Here is a 16322-nt window from a genome sequence, read left to right as displayed (position 1 = left end):
ATGCGAAAGCTGTTTTCAGTTTGTTGGGGTAATGGTTCAGGGATTCCGGACTGGAGCAGAGTTTGCCACGAAGACCTAGGCCATAGGGAAGGGACCGTTTGATGTGGAATGGGTGGCAGCTGTCATAATGGAGGTACTGTTGCTTGTTGGTGGGTTTGATGTGTATCGACGTGTGAAGCTGGCCATTTGACAGATGGAGGTCAACGTCAAGGAAAGTGGCATGGGATTTGGAGTAGGACCAGGTGAATCTGATGGAACCAAAGGAGTTGAGGTTGGCGAGGAAATTCTGGAGTTCTTCTTCACTGTGAGTCCAGATCATGAAGATGTCATCAATCAACCTGTACCAAACTTTGGGTTGGCAGGCCTGGGTAACCTAGAAAGCTTCCTCTAAGCGACCCATGAATAGGTTGGCGTACGAGAGGGCCATCCTGGTACCCATGGCTGTTCCCTTTAATTGTTGATATTTCTGGCCTCCAAAAGTGAAGAAGTTGTGGGTCAGGATGAAGCAGGCTAAGGTAATGAGGAAAGAAGTTTTAGGTAGGGTGGCAGATGATCAGCGTGAAAGGAGTTGCTGTTTCCCTTTTCGTCGATTTTTCAGACGACCTCCGCATTTTTCATTTTCTCATTCGTCCTAATTTTCAACTTCATTGTGTAGTACCTCATTTCAAATTCTTCAGGATTTTTTGCACGAACTGACCTATCGATTATGAGGGCGATGGAGAACTTTTTTTTTTCTAAGGGGACTAAGGAATAAAAGAGAGCTCACTTAGTCTCCTTTATATCAACTAACAAGCTACCAGTGTGCAAAGTATGGAAAACTGATAACTAAAGGGAAAGCATCTGAGGCTATTCCCCTCCAATTATACTTGTGCCATCGGTCTTGCGAGTGGTCCGATGCCGCTCGGCACGACTTCTTTTGCTTTGCCAACCGCTTCACCTCAGAGTAGCACTGTCATCCGAAATCCTCAGTTGTTTCTTACGTACAACACAATATGTGTCCTACAGTTTTCATCTCTGTACAGCTCACTCGAGTACCACGGAAAGTTCTTCTATGACGACTCGCATCCAATCATTCTGCCCCTTCTTCTTCTTGAATACTTTCCCCATATGTCCGTTTTCGATGATTTTTCGCGAAACATCCTCATTTCTTATCTACTCATTGGACCTAATTTCCAACTATGTTGTGTAGCACCCCATTTCAAATTCTTCTATTGCATTCTTTCTCATCCTTACCGAACTGGCAAGATGTCATTGCTAGAGGACGACATGGCGGTCCGTTGGTTCCAAATCGCCTCTCAGGGCCAGAACTCAAAGCTAGTCTAATTAAATTATCCAGACAACTATTAGTGGAAATAAACATAGGGTGTGTATATCCTTCGCCTTTGTGACCTTGAACTCTGCTGGGGACACTTTCAATAATGAGTCTGAATGTCTGGGGTTGGGAGGAATGGTAGACTATTTCAACAAAAGCCGAAAACACAGAAGGTAACGAAGCTGGTCGCTTAGGTCTGGAGCGATGCCGACTTTCTGAGTCATCCCCAAGATGTTCCATTGGGTTCATGTCAGGACTCTGGGCTAACGAGTCCAATTCAGAAATGTTATTGTCTGCCTCACAGATGCAGCTTTGCGAGGGTGCATTGTCATGCTGATGCAAAAAGTCATAGTTGCCAAACTGTTCTCATAGTGCACGCAACGGGCAATGTTGTAAAATACACTGCCTGACAACCGCAAAAATCACTGATATTTGCTAAGGAACAACTGCTACATGCTACCAAGCAACCAAAAGTCGTTGTGAAACACCCAACCAATGGTAGTATAAGAAATGCGTGGGGCGGGACGTGTTAGCTGCAGAAAATCCTGTGTGCAAAAGCTATGTATGCATTCGCCTGTTCATGCAGCACAGCGTTTGATTAAGTTTGTTCGGGAATCAATAAGTGCAACATTATGTGTGGTACAGAAACATGTCTGCAAGTGATCATTTGACGCCTTAGACCGTGGACGAGCAGTTATACTGCATAAAAGTATCACTATTTTAGCCGTAGTAATGGGCGTGTCGAAAAGTGTCATCTTGCGATTAAAAGAGGCCACTGTAGCTTATGTTAGGCGAAAACATGCTGGAACAGTCAAATCAGAAACAGTCAAGTTGTGCACCTTTAGATGGCTTGAAATGATCCCGATGCCTGTGTTGCTCCGGCGAAATCCAGTAACTGTTCCACATTCAAAGTCACTGTGCTCTCTTGACCGTCTCAGTCTGCCGTTACTTCTTCTCAACGGTCAGCAAAATACGTATCGCCTCATTTTATACTGTCGGGGCTGCCTTTAGTGATATGTAGTGGTCAGTTCCACACAACATACAATGGTGTCTAAAATTAAAACAACAAATTGCTATTTCCTCTGTCTAATTCACGATATAATTCTGCAAACCGTCAGCAGCTGTCGTTACGATCGTCTACTGTACGCAAGATGGCATTCCGACAAAGGGACAAAGCGGCCAGCAGTGGCGTCAGGGCACCATTCAAGCTGGGTGGTGTTTTCATGGTAGTCCCACATCCACAGTCGCTATGGGCGAAGACACAGACAGTTCAGTATGGCTCAGAGAAGACTAATATAGACTTGCTACTGTAGAGGGGCACAGGAAGAATCGAAACAGGATAGAGGCAAACTAATGTGGCCAGATGGTTTTTGTTCTGTTGTTCCTCGGACAAGATGACAGTTTATAGGGACGGACAATGTATCGTGGAGATCATGACAGGCCCAACCACGTGTCACATCAGAAAGAGTTGTCCGTTATTTGGCTGTAAGGACACGGCGGTACCGCCTTACTACTGCACTGCAACTGGCAACTTAACTCGCAGCATCGGTGTACAGAAGGCTTCACCAGATTCGCCCTTATTGTTGGAGACCTATGTCTGTTTACCTCTGGCGTGGCTTCACAGAAGGGTACATCCATAGTGGACCCGTCAACATGTCACATGGACGAGCGAACGGCTTGCCAATGTCCTTTTCACAGGTCAGTTACCATTTGGTCAGGACAGTGATTCAAAAGGATTCGCTTCTAGAGCGAACGTCGAACACGATTTTGAGACCCAAAGATTGTGGAAAGAGACCGATATTGAGGAGGATCCGTAATGGTATGGACAAGGAATATGTTGACCACTACGACACCTCTTCATGAAATTGTAAATGTTCTGTAAGGTGCCGTGTGGAGATTCCAGGATCTCATGCACGGTTGTTGCGAGGTGCTGTAGGCCCAGAGTTCATACTGATGGACGATGATGCTCAATCTTTTGAAAACGGAAGATATTGCACGCATGGTGTGGCCTACTCGTTCTTTCGATTTGAATCTCATAAAGCTTGTCTGAGATGCACTAGGGAGATGGTTGCATCACGTCAGCATTCACCAACCACTCTCCAAGACTTGTGAGCAGCTCTGAAAGATGAATGGGCGTCTTTGCACCAGCATGAGAGTGACGACATCCCTCACAGCATGAGCTGTCATTGTCAGGCCTGTATTGATGCCAGAGTGGTCACACCCCCATTCTGAGCACATTAACAACCTGTCAGAATGTGTATGTAAATCAGGTAAGTTGCAGAACAACGAAGAACGTATTTGTCTACTGTTATGCATGTTGCAGTTGATTACATTCTATATTCTTTACATTTTTTCTGTTTTACTATCAGCTGCTTATACTCTTTCGTGGCCAAATAAATGCAACCATGAGAGATTGCAGGGCAATCCCACTTCTGATTCGTTGTAGGGAATACGATCTACGGCGATTTGACTGCATGCATTGTGACGAAATGGTGGGCAGCAGTTTATGGTCTTGTTTGCGTGCTCTAGGGAAAGATATAAGGTAAGCTTTACATGCGTTCGAAGGAACACGGTGCTGACTTAAACGACTGCAGTAAAAGCATGGCATTGGTGCGCCAACAAAGCGCATTTCTTTTTTTTCCAAGGAACGACTAGGAGACATTTCCAGACGGCTGTGTGCAGTGGACGCATTGTGCAAAACACATTAGCTAGGCCCCAGAGAGGGGGCAGACGTCCAGGTATACGGTCTAGCGCAGAAAAGTCGCCGACAGCGCATTGTAGGCCTTGTTATCGAGCAAGCTGCCAAAAGAAATGTAAACGTTCGGCAATTGACCGTGGGACAGGGAAACTGGCGTCCAGACGACCAGACTCTGTTGAAAAACATGTTTGGTCAATGCTGGTTTATGACCATTGCAAAGATTGAAATGGACGCAACAGGGGAGATAACAATCTGTTTATGGAGAGCTGTGCTTCCACCCTGTATTGTGTTGGCAAAAGACACGGCAAATGTGTGCGAAAGAGGCCGCAATTCTGAACTTTTTCTGTTGTCTGCCAATTAATTATAAAGTCTCTGATTGGTCAAATCGGTTTGCAGTGCAAAGACCATTCTTTGAGTTTAGAACTCTAGGCTCCAGCTCGTGATTGGCTTGTGCGAAAGTGGGGGAAGTCAAAAAAAGAGAAATGTGCGTTTGGAATTCAGCTGTGGAGGAATCACAGAGAAAGGGAGATCGTCACGCTTGTACAAGTCTCTTGCACTGGCGCTTCGCTAGTAAAGAGCTGCAGGTCTCCACCTAATCGGTGAGATGTGGCTCCTTTGCTAGGGTGCATCTTAGAGCCTCTGCCAGTCACCTTCTGAACCGTCAGCTTGTATCATCATGCTCACAACGAGTGATGCGTGCGTGTACTTATTTGTCTTGAGTAGGGTTTCAGAAGCTCTTAGGGAAGTACCTGTGTTCTGAAGACCATGTACTTTCACTTTTTTGGAACACGTTCTTAATAACAGATTGCCGCCGTCCATGACTTCAGTCCCCGAATGCATCGGGGTGTGCTGCCTTGACCAGTAGGATGAAAAAGTATTTGCTGCTCCGACGTAGGGCTATAATATCTAGTTTTCAGCACCCTGTTCTTTCGAAGCAAATTTTTCTTTTTTTTCTTTTTTTTACGGTAGAATATAGATGCTTGGTGGTGGAGCAGTTTGATGCCATAACCTGGATACTTATGTATGAAGTCAGATAGAGCGAGTAGTGTTCTGGTTAGTGTCGTGTGTCGATCCCCAGCAGATCACTTTGTCCACCATAGAGCCCATGTTGGAAAGGCGTTTGATAAAAAAAAATATTAAGTTTCTTTAATAATTTTGTTGTCTTGTCATGTTTAAGGTCAATAAACCTTAGACTACAAGTCCTTCCTGAGTTCTGATTAAAAGTTCCTTCACATTTTTATGTCAGTCTAGATCTGAAACATAAGGGGTAGCTTTTTCACTTGGTGTCCTCTGCGTGGACCTTTTACGTGATTAAAATTAATAATCTTTCATTGTTTGGATTCTTAGTGTATTTGTTTAACTGATTGCGTACAAATATTTGCAGTCTTGGTGGGCAGTGAAATTCCCGCACACGGGGACGCAGCTTGCTGTTAGATCCGTCAAAACAAAATGGTGTGGGTCATTGATAAAGAAGGAACACACGCAATACTTAAGCGATGATTATGAAATGTCGCTGACCACGTTTCATTATGATTAGATAGTCGGGCCATTGACGCCAATGTTTATCCTTAGCGCGTGGCCCTTTACCGTACACTACTAACAAGTCCACGTTGTGTAGCAGAAGCTGGGTGTGGCGACGCTGTACTGTACTTACGGTAAGGCCGGGACGCAAACCGCGGACTCGACAGGGTAGGAAGACCTCAGCGCCGAGCTGTGCAGTGACGGCGGTGCAGTTGACGTCGGGCGGCTCGAAGAAGGGCGGCGGCGGCTCGCTGGGCGTCGAGCTCAGTGTCAGCAGGGATCCGTCGTCGTAGGACGGCTCCGTGGCGCCCGGGCCCGGCGACAGCTCGTGCCAGAAGCTCGCCGGCAGCGACACTGCGGCAAGCGCAACACAAACCACTCGTTGGCAAGTGCGTTGCGTTTTGGAACATCTGTTGACCCAGACAACTGTCCAGTGCCTGGAGCATGTACTGCCGGATGTGTACACATTCCTCCTGTAACTCGCCGATGCTTGCTTGTTAGCCAGGCACGCAAGCTGCCGCACATTAGCAACAGAACGGGCATGCTGCTTGCCCCACATACAACCTAAGGTATGCCCAACCCATTCACGCTAAAACAATTTTGTTTGCATGCCCATGTTCTCTCTGTGCTACGCTACGTAGCAGCTTCTTCTGTACGCTTCCTGTAGTGCTGTGAACATGGTTCGGAAGTTGATGAAAAGTTTCAAAACAAAAACAGTCACGGTTGCTAAATTAATTTATGTCAGTGAAACTTTTCATCCATTTGGGGCATCATCAGATTGTGTAAAAATAGCTCGATACGAGACCCATCAGCCATAGAACCACATACAATGTAAAACAGACACCAGGGCAACCGGGTACATTGTGCCGTCTGCGGCTCTTACCGTAGTTTTGTAAAGGTGGCCCTATGTTGTACTGCCAAGGCTATCTGTCGGTGCGCTCAAGGCCCACTACATGGTTTAGATCATGACGGATTAATTATGTATCCTATTATCTTGGCGTATTTCTGATATACTTTTTTATATCGATATCAAATATTTATCTCGCCAATTTCACCCTCTTTCAACTGGTTCTGCGGTGGCCGAGCTGTTCTAGGCGCTTCAGTCCGGAACTGCGAGACTGCTACGGTTGCAGGTTCGAATCCTGCCTCGGGCATGGAGTTGTGTGATGCTCTTAGGTTGATTAGGTTTAAGTAGGTCTAATTTTTAGGGGACTGATGACCTAAGATGTAGAGTCCCATAGTTTGCAGAGCCATTTGAATCATTTTCGACTAGTTCTGGCCATTCTCAGTTCTAAACACGATCTGGTCACCTCTAATGCATGTTTTCTGCACTAAGCAGAACCGTATCTGAAAGTCGAAATCCTTTGTACCTAAGAACCAGAAGATGTCTATTGTACCGTAAAGGCAACGAAAGTAAGATTTTGGAAGTTTAGTTTTTGTAACTTTAATGTGTTTCAGCCACATATGACCACAGTCACAACAATTATAATTACTTTTTCAAGGGTGTGTATTGCGGGTTTGCTGACTTCATTCTAAGTTGCCAAAATAGCTCTAGATTCAAGAAATTCATTTTAGCAAACGCGAAGATCGTTATTCATATTATAGTAGTCTATTAAATATATTTCTGAAACAAGAAGCTTCTCTACCATACTAAGCTTTCTCCGCATCACGTTGCATACCATCAGAACGTAGTTTTCAATACCCAATGAGCCATATTTTTTTCCCTACTTCACTCAATGTTAACCCTACATTTAAAATGTCTATATACCGCTAAATGACCTCAAGATTTAGCACACAGTGGGTCAAATTTACAAACTAGTAGTAAGATATTCGAGGATCTCGAATGAAGTTTTAGTAACGTTTTGCCCGACTTGCATCGCCAGACACGTAACGATGTATTTGAAGTTGCCTCATATATACACGAAAACCTTTTCCATGCCGGACTTGGACTCTGTTCCCTGAGTGGTATAGACTCACCAACTCTAATTTGTCCTGTATGTTTGGTTTGTTCATTTTTCTGCTCTTGCCATTATGATAAATGATAACTTTATTTGAGTCATCAGTCTTCTGACGGGTTTGACGGGGACCGCCAGGAATTCACCTCCTGTTCCAATCTCTTCACCTCAGAGGAGCAATTGGAATCCTACGTCCTCAATTATTTATTGGATGTATTCCTACTCCATCTTACACTACAGTTTTTAACCTCTATAGCTCCCACTACTACCATGAAAGTCATTCCCTGATGTCTAACAGATGTCCTATCACCCTGTCCCTCCTCCTTGTCAGTATTTTCCAATTATTCCTTTCCTCTCCGATACTGCGCAGAATGTCATTCGTTACCTTATCAGTCTATCTAATTTTTAATAACTGTCCGCGTATACACATACCCGGCTAGTCACGTTGGATTGGTAACGCAACTCATTGTCAGGTGCAGCTTGAACGGGTCCCTTGAAGCTTGACAGGCTAGCAGAAAACCAAGTTGGTCTGCTTAAGCCACTGCGTTCCAGCACACGTGTACTCTAGCGTCTCCGTTGCGGCAGGGTGAGCTGCTTTAACTGCAGCGTCAGAGATACGCCAGACATAATGAAAGGAGAGTTTGTACACCTCTGCATATTACTCACGTTTCTGGCACGTCAATATGAGACACGTCATCATGTTTAACATCACTGACGGTGTGAACAGAGAGGGAAGTGAGAGAAAGTGTGGAAGTAAAACCTAATACCGAGCGATGTACAACTGAAAATTAACACCTCTCTAGAAAAGAGGAGTAACGCCAATGGTCCCCTGCAATGAAACTCGGTTGAACTGCAAAGACACAAAGGAATTGATAAGATTAGCTGTCAGTGGACATTTGTTTAAATATATGGGGAAAGCTGAAAATTAGTTCAAATGTGTGTGAAATCTTAAGGGACTTAACTGCTAAGGTCATCAGTTCCTAAGCTTACACGCAACTTAACTTAAATTATCCTAAGTACAAACACACACACCCATGCCCGAGGGAGGACTCGAACCTCCGCTGGGACCATCCCCACAGTCCATGACTGCAGCGCCTAAGACCGCTCGGCTAATCCCGCGTGGCTGAAAATTTGTACTGGGTCGGGTTCCAACTAGGATCTCATGCTGACTGGGGTGATGCGCTGACTACTGCGGCATCCAGTCACAGTAGTAATTGCCACTCCACAGACAACCTTACTACGCCTCCCGTCTGATCCTGTTTCTCAATTTGTCCACACATTGCTAGTGAAGTATAGGACGCGGAAAACAGGTCATTAACAGACGTGATACAATAGCCATGTATTGCAGACTGGCATCTGTTCTTTCTCGGCCTACCATGCCGTCGTGGACACACTAGGGTTTCGAACTGCCCTGTGTGACAAGAAATAGTGAAGCGCCCAGAAGTCAGTGTTACTTTGTGCACGCACACGTGATCGGCGTGTATGTAAGTGTTAGAGTTCCTGCTCTCTGTGTCAGGGAGAATGGCCACCAAAGTATAGTAGCGTTATTCGTGTTTAGCTTTGTTTATAAGCCTGCTAGGACACATAAGGATCTTGAACAGCGTCAGATGGTGTGCGATTACTATGAGGGTCACAGTGATGCATTGTCCTCGCGTAAGACAGTGTTATCAGAACCTGACACAGTTTGAACGCGGCCTCATTGTGGCTCACCAACTGGCTGGCTGATGAATTGCGCATTTCCACAGTTTTGCGTTATTCGGATGCGACAGAGACCAGATGCCTGACGGCGTCGGAACGTGAGGTAGGTGTTAAGATTGCACCTGACGACGTCTGACCAAAACGAGGATCGAAGTGGCTGTGCACCAAGTACATCGTAACCCCTTCGCATCTGTCCCCGCCATACGAGAACAAGTAATACACCCCTTGATACATACTGTGTCATCCTGCACGACTTGACGGGGGCCAGCAAAAGTACTACTAGGGAATTAGCGCTGACGTTAGCACCACCTCACAAACGCCTGCCTTTATATGGTACCGTGATCGGGCGTCGCATTGTGTTCCCCAGCAATTAATCGCTGTTCTGTACTTGCATGGATGACCATTGCCAGCCAGTGTGGTGGCAACCTGTGGCAAGCTTCCATCCGTCCAATCTTTCGGATAGAGAGCGGTATTACTCTTGGTTTCATGCTTTTGGGAGCTACCGGCTATGAATTAAGCTCATGGCAAATTGTGATTGAGGACACTTGACGTTAGTACGGTACGTCATTGGCATTCTGCACTCTGATGCGTTGCCGCTCATGAGGCAGCGCCATTAAACCACAGGAGACTGCTCTTAGGCACATTACACGTGTGTCCGTTGATGTTGAGGTACTGCAGTGGACAGCAGGATCTCCAGATCATTCGTCCATACGAAATGGGAGGGACCACCTCGAATATCAACTACAACCCAGTACCAATGTCCAGAGTGTCAAAGACCAGTTACAACATTTGAGCAGCTGAGAACGAACGTGGTTAAGTCAAAATATTTCTGTTTTTCAGTTATACCACTCGGTTTACTCGAAGTGTCTAGAGTCGTGAATAAAGCGCTGGGCATCCATCGTGCTGAAACCACATATACAACCTCGTCTGAAGTGTAATATCGTCCATTAGTATGGGTAAAACATTATCCACAATGTCGCTGTACAAAGTCAGATTACCTTCGATGAGTTATGGGCCATTTACCTGCGTACCTAAAATACCGCACCACATGTTGACACCCTATGGGCATTGATGTTCAACTTACCTTACCCAATGGGAAATTTAGTGTGGAGAAGTGTACAAGGATAACTCCCACAGGTGGCACCTGAGAACTCCAAATGCATTCTTCCTCTCATGCCAGAAGGAAGTGCTGTCGCGGTAATGGTAGTTTAAGTCAAATGGCAAGGCCACATGTTCTTGTTGTTCTGTGTTGTTTTGGGTATTAATTTACGCTCTAAAATCAAAAAGGCATCATTGTAATGAAGCTAGTAATTGTAAGCATTGTTTTCCTTCTGTATATTTGTAATATCCAGTTGGTATTAAAGCAGAAATTGTCTTTACAAGGAACGTCTGTACTCCATGATGATGTCTAGGCTAAAGCCTCTACTAATCAAGCAGTGATGTCTCACATTAAATACACAAACCATGGAACTGATCCCCCTTAACAACGCTGTGCTGAAAGACATGATGACACTTCTCCCATACATCCCTCCTGTACACCACGCTTTCTTCAACTAACTGACATCTGCAAGTTCGGCTCAGGAAGGTGGACCTGGACAAAATGACCCTTTGGCAGAGGAAGATGATCTGGACGGTGAAAGAGAGTAAACAGACATGCTCCATCATAAAGTCTCTTGAAATATCAGAATGACAAGAATTACATTTTAATAAATTTTGACATTTAGAAACAACAGCTTATTTATAGTCCGAAGATGAACGCACTGCTGAACTATTAGACAGGGTCACTGGATAGCATTCTAGTAATTAACACCAATAATGTAGTTATTGTAACTCAATTTGTGAGAGTAAAGAGCATAATTTAAGTAATAAGTGCAGACTCAGATTCACTTTATCACATTATATTTATGTTTTATAATAACTTGCCATTATGGAGATTAAAGACAGCGTATTCCTTCTCAGGTATTCAACTTAATCAAAATGCTTTTAAGAAGAGTGGTACAACTCTTGATTTACACCACGTTATCTTTCACTATGAGTAAATTTCTGAGAGGAAAAATGGTACTCAAACTTTTAGGGACTATAAAAAGGTATTTGATGTAGAAGTAACTAAATTGTCTATAGTAAACATAACTATAATATTTCATTTATATTATTATATGAATCACGAATTATGGTAAAGCATGCATTTACATTAAACGAAACGCAGAACCTTTCATTTCTCAGAAGTGGTAAAAATTGAGTTGTATCACTTTGACTCTCAGTGGCTCGTTTGTGGGCCACCTTGCCTCGGAGAAGTTACAGCATCCCTATGACACCATTACGAAACTCAATGACTGGATGCATCCAAGCCAGAGGGGGCGCAACGTCATATGCCAGTGTATTCGATTTCGTAATCACTCAAATAAAGTCACATTCACTATCCACCCATTAAGTTTCACTTCGTTTTTTTTTTTCTCCCCTTCTGGATGCTCAATTTTTTTGTCAAGTAGTGCAGTTACTTTAAGGGTTGCTAACGGTAAGCAGAATTTCGCGGTAGACGTGTGACGAGTCGCTGGGTAAGCGGCATTTGATCTTGAGTGCTTGCCTGTGAAGCAAAATTACCATTTGTTTATCGTTGCTGTGTCGTCTGCTCCCAGCTACAGATTATAGCTAATTATTTATCAGTGTGAAAATAGTAATTAATCAAAATAATACGTGCAAATTGCGTCGACATTTTCCGAAGGGTAGACAGGAAAAAATGACGAGTGGTTACGTCCTAACAACCTACACATTGGCTGACGCTGCGCCATCGATTAATTTGTTAAAGGGGATGAGTAGGTGACCTACAGCCAATTCTGTGGTGGAGCAAAACCATTACTATACGAATAGCTGTGAACCGCGCCTTGGGTTTCGCATTACTTTATTTAGACTGCATTGCAGTGTGGGTCAGTAATATTTCCACTAATAATATAAATCCATCGTCACCATTTATCAACTTTTCACGGCCGTGTCACCGAATTTGCTTTAAGCCTGAAGTGTGAAGCCATTCCACATCAACGTAAATGGTTCCAATACTGGGTCATGATGAAAGCTCTCTTCGAAAACGAGCTCATTATATCTTATGCAGTACATCTCTTTCATGATAGACTTTATGGTGTGGAACGTATGAATTTAGCACGGAGCGCAGAATCCCTCGAAGAGACAGCACAGACTCAAGAAAAACCATACAATGGTAGACATCTTACTTCATTCAGAAACATCTTGCTAAATACGGCCGCAGGTGAACCATTCACCGAGATCTGATAACACTGACTAACTTTAGAAATACACGATTGGCTGATCAACATTTGACTTATACAGACAATCCATTCCGTTACACTGGACGCTGAATGCTCTACAACACCGAAAGTTCGGAAACAGCTATAAGATCTATAATTTTTCTATAGACGTAAGCGATAGATTGAATAGGATCAGAGATGCACTGAGACTAGGACAAAATCTCCTCCTAGGATGTGAATAAGTGTTTGATAATATTTTTAAGAGAAAAGAACCGTAGTGGTAGAGAGAAAACCTGAAGTCGTGAACATCTAGATGACGTCGCATTGCAAGTCTTTGATGTAATACGATGATTATGAAATTGGGTGAACACGTAAAATCAGTATGTGGGGAGGCGAATGGAAGATTTAGATTTATTGCAAAGATTCTCGGAAAGTGCAAAGCATCTGAAAAGAAAACTGCACACAATACGGCAGTGCGACAATTTACAGACAAATAGCTCGCAAGCCCAGCGTTGCCAAAGTACTCATTTTGTCAATTTTCTATTATAAACTAAACACAGAGGAACTGCACTTGTACTGCAGAATCTAAAAGCTCCATTTCCGTGTATTTGTGAAAACTTCTTTGAAATTATCAATCAGTCGTACAATGAAAGACGCATAATATGTCAATTTATAGGCACAGTATCCGAATTAAAGAACATGATCCCGGACTGTTTCCGTATGCTGGGCGCGGCTGCTTCGCATGTCTACAATGTAATTTTGCAAACGTCTCTATGGAAACCCCTCTTTCTAGACCTGTATAAGCCTCCTATTTTCGCCTAAAGCCGTTTGCGCTTAGCCCATTGAAGCTGTCAAAAGCATTACCAGGTGTCACGGATTTCGTTGAGTGAACTATAGGAGCGTCTTGTTAGTAGCAAATAATAAATGTATTAAAACTTCATGCATGATGCGGCTTTTTTCACATAGCTCAGTTTTAATGACGTCGTATTTATAAACTTTTCGACGTACAATGCCATATTTGTGTAGGTACGTTCGGTGGCATATGTGCATTCTGAAAGAGAAATGTGTTGCGAATTGATTCAGTAGCAGAGAAGAAATAAATTTAAACATCATGCATCCTGCCTCAGTTTTTCACACATCTCCTGAACTATGTTTGGTAGTTAGCCGCCTATGTGGATGCTGCTTGCAAAATTTATTGCAAATATTGTTAGTACCGTACATTTAAACGTCGTGCATGATGCGGCAGTTTTTCATGCATCTCGTTGTCCATGACATCATATCTACACAGCTATGGTAGATTCGTGGTTCTTACCCCCACGGCTAACGTTGGCTGACAATAAGAGATACGTGTACTAAGTGAGGTTGAAAACGCTCCATGGTTTAAGAGAAGATGTGAAACATACACTCTTATAATATGTATGGATTATTGTAGTGTGTGGGGTCTTTACAAAATAGGCATGTCTAGCGTTTCAGTAGGAAAGCTAGTTTAGTAAGAATTTCGCCGCTTTCAAAATACATCGTTCAGGATTTTATTCTGTCCATTCACTAAAGGACCTATGATTCTATTGCAAATCAAGTGTATTGCGTATATGTTGCCAAATTTGTATTTTTTACGTTTATTTCATGTATCATGTGTAGCTGTAGTGGCAGTGGAGTGGTCTTTTGGCTGACAGGGTGATGCCAGACCATCTTGCGGCCGCGGGAGGATGCCTTCATCCAGTCGAGACACCACTGGTTTATTACTATAAACAATTAATATGTATTACACTGGAAAAATAATTTGTCAGTTCTTCTTCAGACTTATATCACTCATGCTCATATATAGCAACTTTTGCTTTCGTTTACGTGTCATAAGTTGACCTAAATTATGCCTAGTAAGTGGATTAAGAAAGGAAAATGACCACCACTGTTTACTTAAAGTAAACTCCGTCCGAACGGGCCTCCAAAGATCCTAACGGTATTGACCGACCGACGTGCCATCCTCAACCCATGAGCGTCACTGGATGCACGTGCGGAGGGGCGTGTAGTCAGCACACCTCTCTCCCGGCCGTATGTCAGTTTCCGAGACCAGAGGAGGCAGCGGCTATTGCACTCCCGATTCAAAAGAGAATTCACAAATAACGACAAGCAAAGGTTAGTACAGATTCGTGCGTCTAATGAATAGATCTGTGCACGAATCATACAACAACAACAGGGATGCCCTAGCAAAGGATTTGGCCAAGGAACCGAGAAAATTCTGGTACTACGTAAAATTGCTAAGTAAAATCGTCATTTGACCGTCGGACAGACTCCCGTATGGACGACATAGTAATAAGCAACTCTGGCGTAGAGAAAGAAATGAAAGATTTGAAAGCAATCAAGTCATCATGTCCGGATCGAAGTCCCAATAGGTTTAACAAAGAGAGCTCTACTCCAATGGCGCCTTATCTCGTATGCATTAATCGTGAATCTCTCGCTCAGTGTAACGTCCCAAGCGACTGGAAACATACCAGGTGACTCCAGGGTATAAGAAGAGTAAAAGAACGGACCGATATCCCTAAATTCGGTTGGTTGCAAAATCTTTGAAGGTATTCTCAGTTCGAATATAATAAATTTTCTTGAGGCCGAGAAGCTTATGTCCACGAATCAGCATGGTTTTAGAAAGCATCGCTCATCTATAACTCATCTTCGCGTTTTCTAACATGATATAGTATGAACTCTGAATGAAAAGGGTTCCATACTTCTAGACCTCCGGAAAGCATTTGACAGGGTGCCCCACTACAGGCTGTTAACGAATATACGAGCACGTGTAGAAGGTTCTGAGATACGGGAGTGGCTTGAAGAGTTAAGTTACAGGCCAAAGAAACTGGCATGGCCATCTGTATTAAAAAAAAAAAAAAACAATGTAAAGAGACAGAATACGGCGCTGAGGACGGCAACGCCTATATAAGACAAGTGCCCAGCGCAGTTGTTGTATCGGTCACTGCTGCCACAATGGCAGGTTATCAAGATTTAAGTGAGTTTAAACGTGGTGCTATAGTCGGCGAACGGGCGATGGTATGCAGCATCTCCGAGGTAGCGACGAAGTGGGGATTTTCAGGTACGACCATTTCACGAGTGTACCGTGAATATCAAGAGTCTCCGATATCTCTGCGGCCGCAAAAATATCCTGCAAGAACGTGACCAACGACGACTGAAGAGAATCTTTCGAAATGACGCATGTGCAACCCTTTCACAAATTGCTGCAGATTTCAATTATGGGTCATCAAAAAGTTTCAGCGTCCGAACCATTCAACGTGGCATCATCGATATGGGCTTACGGAGACGAAGGTTCACTCCGTACACACTTGGTGACTGCGCGACAAAAAGCTTTACCTCTCGTCTGGATCCGTCAACATCGATATTGGTCTGTTGATGACTGGAAACATGTTGTGTGGTCGCACGAGTCTTGTTTCAAACTGTATCGAGCGGTTGGTCGTGTACGGGTATGGAGACTACTTCATAGATCCACGGACCCTGAATATCAGTAGGTGACTCTTCAAGCTGGTGGATGTTCGGTAATGGTGTGGATTGTGTGCAGTTGGAGCGATATGGGACACCCGATACGTCTGGTTACGACTCTGACAGGTGACACGTATGCAAGCGCCCTGTCTGATAATCCGCATCAATACATGTGCACTGTGCATACCGATGGATTTGGGCAATTACAGCAATGCAGTGCGACACACAACACGACCAGAATTGCTACAGAGGGGTCCTGGTAAACTCCTCTCTGCTTAAACACTTCCGCCCGCTACCAAACTCCCCAGACATGAAGATTATTGAGCATATCTGGGATTCCTTGCAACGTGCTCCATTCCCTCGTATTCTTACTGACCTGTGGACAGCCCTGAATGATTCAT

The 16322-nt window shown here is 43.9% G+C and overlaps 1 protein-coding gene across 1 annotated transcript in view; it reads right to left on the bottom strand.

Moving 5' to 3' along the window:
* The window catches only part of LOC126334172 (irregular chiasm C-roughest protein-like), a 427129-nt gene that overhangs the window by 195406 nt on the left and 215401 nt on the right, over nucleotides 1–16322 (bottom strand). Inside the window, exon 3 of the mRNA XM_049996810.1 lies at nucleotides 5665–5885. Within this exon, the coding sequence (XP_049852767.1) occupies nucleotides 5665–5885 (221 nt within the window). The remainder of the gene's footprint in view (nucleotides 1–5664; nucleotides 5886–16322) is intronic.

Source organism: Schistocerca gregaria, chromosome 1 (assembly GCF_023897955.1).
Source record: "Schistocerca gregaria isolate iqSchGreg1 chromosome 1, iqSchGreg1.2, whole genome shotgun sequence".
Classification (NCBI taxonomy): Eukaryota; Metazoa; Arthropoda; class Insecta; order Orthoptera; family Acrididae; genus Schistocerca; species Schistocerca gregaria.
This window is presented reverse-complemented; position numbering and strand designations above follow the sequence as displayed.